Source organism: Amphiura filiformis, chromosome 11 (genome assembly GCF_039555335.1).
Source record: "Amphiura filiformis chromosome 11, Afil_fr2py, whole genome shotgun sequence".
NCBI lineage: Eukaryota > Metazoa > Echinodermata > Ophiuroidea > Amphilepidida > Amphiuridae > Amphiura > Amphiura filiformis.
The window spans coordinates 57,190,631-57,197,419 of NC_092638.1; the positions used below are offsets into that span (position 1 = coordinate 57,190,631).

The 6,789-nt window shown below is 36.0% G+C and overlaps 1 protein-coding gene across 1 annotated transcript; it reads right to left on the minus strand.

The window, feature by feature from the left end:
* Positions 1–1,530: 1,530 nt before the first annotated feature.
* Positions 1,531–4,603, minus strand: LOC140164061 (uncharacterized). The gene is made up of 3 exons (XM_072187322.1): positions 4,526–4,603; positions 3,497–3,721; positions 1,531–1,707 (listed from the first exon to the last, which is right to left on the minus strand). Exons 1-3 carry the CDS (start codon positions 4,596–4,598, stop codon positions 1,664–1,666), a joined length of 342 nt encoding a protein of 113 aa, XP_072043423.1. The 5' UTR covers positions 4,599–4,603; the 3' UTR covers positions 1,531–1,663.
* Between the last annotated feature and the right edge of the window lie 2,186 nt (positions 4,604–6,789).

Sequence of the window (6,789 nt, forward strand, 5' to 3'; positions counted from 1 at the left end):
TACACACACTTACATATCAGTAGATTTATAAAGTTTACTTCGAGGACTAATGTCAAAATTTCAAAAATTTGGATATCAGAAGGATATCAAAGTGGCAATTTTAAAATGGATGCCATCCCAAAAAATCTAAAAAAGACTGCCTAAATCGATACCATTTTAGTATAATGCAGAAATTACATAAACGAACACAACAATTTGAATAAAAAGTTTCGGGTTTGTTGTTCATTCTCTTAATACAACAAATACCTCACCACTATTTTATTCTACATACATTAGGAACTTGAAACATAAACAAATTTTAGGATATAAGCATCTGGTTAAAATCAAATTGATAAATTATCGGTGAATGTAAGTAAAATAAATTATATGATATTCGGCACTCCAATGGTACATCCAGATATCTTGATACAAGTGAAGCAATAAGATTTGAATAATAGTGACATAATAGAAAATGCAAACGACATTCAATGTAATCCAATACTAGACCAATCTGGTGAAAATGCATGTATACCGCATGTTATAGATGTAAACATGGTAAAGGAGTAGGTTCCCTTAACAAAGTAAATATATATAAATTTAGTATAAGATAATATGAATTTTATCTAAATCAAGCTAAATTTCTGATTATTCCTTCATGTAAGCATCACGATTTTTTACCCCTAATCCTAAACCCTAACCCTAAACCTTAACCTTAACACATTAACTCTAACCCTGAACCCTAAAACCAAACCTTAAATTTCCTGATTATGCTTTACATGAAGGTAGAACCAAATTTCTTAGAACTGTTATTGATGAAAACTATACATGTAAAAATCATAATTATACATAGATAATATACCAACACAATTTCAAGCCAAATATAATAATGATAATAATACCATGCTAATAAAGCGCTTAACATAATAAAGCGCAATAAAGTCTCAAACTGCTACATAAAAACACTTAATATTGGTGTACTAAGTAACCTAAGCACTTTGTAACTTATCAATACTTTATGCTTGTGTTGTGCACTTACACTGCCTTACATAAATAATAATGTATCCCAAAATACCTTATTATGAGGAAAAATATAAATAAGTAAATAAATTATGTTGAAAAGACAAGAGTTGGCCTTAAGAACTATTTCAGATAGTCACTATAATTACATTCAAGTCCAGTGTCATCCCATTACAAAATATTACAGGTTTATGATAGTTTTAAACTTAAACTACCAGAAAGTATTTTATGAAGCATAGAGGTACACAATTATCGCACAAGAAATGCCGAAGATTACAAGACAATCCCAAAACAAGGAAAGTCTTCCCAAAGCGGTTGATCTGAACCACAAACCCGTCACAATAAAGCTCTCAAGAAAGTAATCCTGCGCAGGTCAGCAACCAATCACACCATGCCTTTGCCCTGACGTCAGACGCGAACTAGTCTCAAAATTAAAGGCTAAGCATTGAGGTGCAAGTTCATCAAAGTGTAATGTTGAGTTTCATTAGAAAATTCTACTGTGATATTTCACAGTATTTACAAAGTTGCTCCGCCAAAAAGATTCTTTAAAAAATCCAAAACATACAGTACTATTCTGTGATATGATTTGTGTAATTGATACTTATGCAAATAAGCAAAGAACTGTGACACAGCCTCACTTCCGAGAGATATTCGCTCCGTAGTGTCCCTATTCGTGGTTATATCCAGCGTTTGTATTACCAGCGTGATGACCTATTGAAGTAATAGAAAAATATTCGAATTAAAGTGTATCCAGTAACCTGGGCTGCAGTAAAATTACGTTGAAGATACCTTAAACTGTGCATTTTCACTTCGCAACCCTTTGAGCTGGAGGTGACCGTAAACTAAATACTGATTGGTGATAAAAAGGAAAGCCAATGAAGGATATCAATTTCCTTAAATCTTGCTTAAAAACCGATCATAATCATGATTATTACACGCTTGGATTCTGATGGGACCTGTATCTAAGCAAATTGCCCAAGCCAAGCTTATAAGCTTTAATATATGTTGGCCTGTATAAACAGTTACCATAGGGTATTAAATAAAAGGCACTAAATTTAATACCCACGTGACCCATGGGCGCCGCCATACCAAGACCACCAAGTGATCAGTAGATGTGCTACAATGTTAAGAGATAGGAATTTTTCAGACAAATATCATCAAAATTGCTGAAAATTTAAAAGGCAACTTAATTATACATTGGGGGATTCTGTTTTTAGTATGTTTTCAAGAACTAAATTTTGAAAGTTTTGATCGACGGAAAAAAAGTTATCGACGGAAACTCTTACAATAATACTACAAAGTTGCAAAAAATGACAAATTTGCTAGAAAATTTGGACATGCATCCCGCGTGAAATACACAGCAGACGCAGTAATGTCAGCGCCCATCTAGTCACGTGGGCATTAAATTAAGTGCCTTTATTTAAATGCCCTAAGACAACTGATAAAGTGAAAAGAAAGAAATAGAATTGATGAAAAAGATCAAGGATGAAGGAAAGAAATTCAGCTCCCTTCAAATCAAGCGAACAATTTTCCTCTTAGCACTTGGGTCGAGATACAAGATATTTTTACAAGATATTTTATTTTCCCATAATTCACATGAAATCACACAAGTATATATTTTAAAAAACAAAGGCAATATCAAACAAACGAATTATGGAGGGGATGACCAGAAAGCCAGTAAGGCCAGAGAAAGTCACCCCCGAGAAGTAAGATATCGATGCAAAGGCTATGAAGCAGTATGGGGCATTATGTCGGGGGCTCTTAGACTTGGCTCAACAAAAGTCTAAATAGTCAAACACAAGTTTCAGACCCATAGAGACCATCATAATAAGCGTTAAAGCTTGGCTCGAGCCATTTTTAAGAGCCTGGTCTCATCAGAACACAAGCGTGTGTCCGCCCTGACCGACCGGTTAAACAACAAACATCAGTCGTAAATGTAAGTCCAGCTTCGTAGTAACCAAAATGATGTGACAGGAAAAGCCCTTGGCTCTCGCACGACTATAACGTGCGGACATTATATTAGGATTGATGCTTCTTGGAATGTAATGCTGAATTTGGAAATAGCGGTAAATTTTACAAAGATTGTATCAGATTTTGATCGATATGCTAAGATCGGCAGAAATCGTCACAAAATATGGCAAGACACGAGAAATCTGTGCTGAAGTCTACAAAATGGTGATAAATGTGCAAAAATGCTGCTAAATATGTGCGATTTGCCGTTTTTGCCCATGTGACATGGGGCCTCTTAGTGAGATACACAAAATTCAACTCTTATAATTACTTGACCGCAATCCCAATGGGCTATTCCAGTTGAAATTCATACACACCCTATATGGAAGACATGACCTTAATCTCCCACACATGGGGAGCAGATTTTAAATGGAGTAACCCATTCAGGTAACCCCATTCGAACGGTCCTTGTGTAGAAGATTAAGGTCATGCCTTACATGGAGGGTGTATGGATTTCAACTGGAATAGCCCGCTCATTATTCAAACTTACCAGGCTCTGGGTTGTGTTTCAAACCTTCCAATTCCTTGCACGTTAGAGTTTCCCGTTTTGTAATGGTATAGATTGATAGTGCAAGAACACACGTGAGTAGTACCAACACGACACATATAGCTGCCATACTAAACTTGAAGGCTTCTAACTGACTATCTTGTTCTTTGACTAATTGTCGTAATTCTATTAGTTCTGGTAGCTCGGTGGGTGCGGGAGTGACAATTCCTAAAAATTAAACACAAGTGTTTATTTTCTCACTTAGCATTGTCAATAATGACTATCTTGACTATCTTGTTCTTTGACTAATTGTCGTAATTCTATTAGTTCTGGTAGCTCGGTGGGTGCGGGAGTGACAACTCCTAAAAATTTAACACAAGTGTTTATTTTCTCACATTATTTAGCATTCTCAATTGAATGTGGTAATGAAAGGCGGGATACATAGGAAGTTAATGTCAATAATTATTTTTTTAGTAAATATTTCCAATCGGAGATCCTCTGGCGTCTTCTGCATGGTAAATATTAGACTTCTCCGTTGTCCACTTGCCCATTTCGCATACTCTGGCTATTACATATCAGCATAAAACTCTGATTTGTATTAATTTGTGTTCAATTAATAGATTTTCACATCCGATCTTTTCAGTCAGCGTACTCCCTCTGTTTGTTTTGGATTTTTGACTCGGGCTTTCGCAAAATCAGAATTTTCCAATATTAAAGTGAGCGATTATGCAAGATATGTTGCATTCAATAACATAAGTATACTTTACTTTTACTGTCACTAATTATATAAACTCTTTAAGACCATTACTATTAATTATAATACACATCAGTATAATTTCGAGTTCCAACAGGATGCGTTCATCATCATTAATAATAACATATTTTTATTTATCAAAATTCGACTATGGCATAGTCTAGGTAAATATAGGACCCAAGACTTCTTGAACTTCTTGTTCAACTAATTTAACCACCGTGTCAAGCATATCATAATAAGATTTACCTGTTTTTCTACAATAATATCAGCATACATACCATCAGTAAACGAAACAGATGCTCTATATCCTCTCTCGGTAGCACTGGAATCAGATTTGAATACTACAAGCATGTACATTCCTGTAGACACAAACTGTGGTGGTATTAGATTCCCACAGAATTCTCCCATCAGATCTTCATCATTCTCTTCCATTCCATTATACACTCTGAACGTGTCCCAATTACTATTACATACGCCTTCCTCGTATCCGTCGAACTCAATAGAGAAGTCTATGATATCTAGCTGGACAAAGAGGCCTTCTGGAGCTTGTATTAATGTCTTACAGTTGAGGTTGTCAAGGTAGTCATCCGGGTAGAATGGACTCTGGAATGTTCCTGTTGTTTCGATAAATTGATTGTCGCAGTCCCAATCTATTGATTAAGCAAATATATATTTATGCTGAATATCAGGGCCATATTTACCATTGGGCCAGATGGGCCCGGGCCCAGGGCCCCAAAATTTTGGGGATCCCTAAATTGCCCTGTGCATCTTTCATTTTAGCCGAAAAACACCATGTTTGGACCAAAATAGGGTAAAAAATTACTATTTTTGCGCGCTTCACGCGCACTGGCCTGTTATAGCAAAATACAGCTTTAATTTGGGCTAAAATAGTCTAAAATTGAAATTTTTCACGCGCTTCGTGCGCAAATGTCATATATAAATTGTAATGCTCCATATCTAGCCAAACCTTGGCCACTTAAGTCCACATGCCTTCCACACGGTGCGTTTTGGGCCTGCACATTTTGGCTTGGCCCAGGACCCCGAAAAGGTAAATCCGGCCCTGCTGAATATAAGACATATATTATGGCATCGTAGTAAAGTTACCCTAGAGTCGAACCAATGACCTAAAACCTTTAGATCAACACTGTATCCTAATGTATCATAATGCATTCGAGTATTTCGTGATACTAATCATATGAGTGACTTTTGAAAGAAACCACATCTTTATCAAGATATAATCTTTGTCAGAAGATATCTTTTCTAAGCAAGTTCATTTTAGAAAACTTCACTGGCTGTCATTTATGTATGTGGAGACTAGTGTTAAAAACCTTTCTCATGCTTTCAGAGGTCAACTTGGTATCTAGAGCGAGTAGTTCATTGCAATTCGTAGCATCACGTGATCAATATAGGATGCTGGTTATTCTGTCCACTGGAGAACAGCATCACATGTTATTTTAATAAAGGAAGTCTCCGGCAATCACAACATTATACCTTATATGTAAAAAAAATAATTTTCAAGCACGAATCACGCGGTTTTATTTAAAACAAACTCATAGTGACCATATAAAACGAATAAAAACATCCGTCTCTCAATTGAAAATTCCCGGGCGCCGAAATTGTCGAGTGCAATGACGTCTCAGTAATTCAACGAAGGCTGACGACAATTGAGCACAAATAAATATTACGTCATTACACTAATTTTGAATATCGTGTGTTGAGAGCCGACTGTTTTTATTTGTTTTTATGGTCAATATGAGCTTGCTTTAAATAAAACCATGTGATTTGTGCATGATAATCATTTTTCTAACATATGAGGCATAATTTTAAGATTGCCGGAGACTCCCTTTAAGGTTATTAGTTCGTAGACCAAATGTAACGATATTGTCTCCTGATTCTAAATAATAAGTTAAAAATTATCTTGATTTTAACTATAACTTACATCCACCATAACTTGATAGAAACCCGTAGTCCATGGCAGCAGGTGTGTAAAATTCCAATCTTGCCGCAGCGGAGGACACTTTAAAAGTCTCTGGCACATCGTTAAGGCAGTATGCTCCTACAGCAGGGGAGTCAATTGAGCTCCCTGATCGGATAATCACCATGTTTGTATTACCTGAATCGGTACATTCAATGGTTTGATTCTGAGAATGGACTTGTGGGAAATTAAAAACTATTGTGTTCAGATTGCTTGAGCTCGGCTTAATTGCCCATGTGAACCAGCCTTCTGTATCTGTGTTGCCTTGTATCCATTTGGGAGTTGCTATGTGTCCACCCATGGATGTAAGAACTGAACCAGGAGCTGAAATAAAAAGGACAAATGCGATCAAACTAAAACTTATGGTTATCGACATTAAAAGCTATATTTACAACAACACTAGGAGATTTACAACACGAAAAGTTTTTTAAATCCTATATTACAAAACAACAACAATGGTACACCTATTAATATTGTTTCTTTAATTGCTCCTGCCATCGTATTTCGTCGGATCACGTGGGCTCATTACCCGGGAAAATGTTGGACATATTGTCGAGATATTCTCTT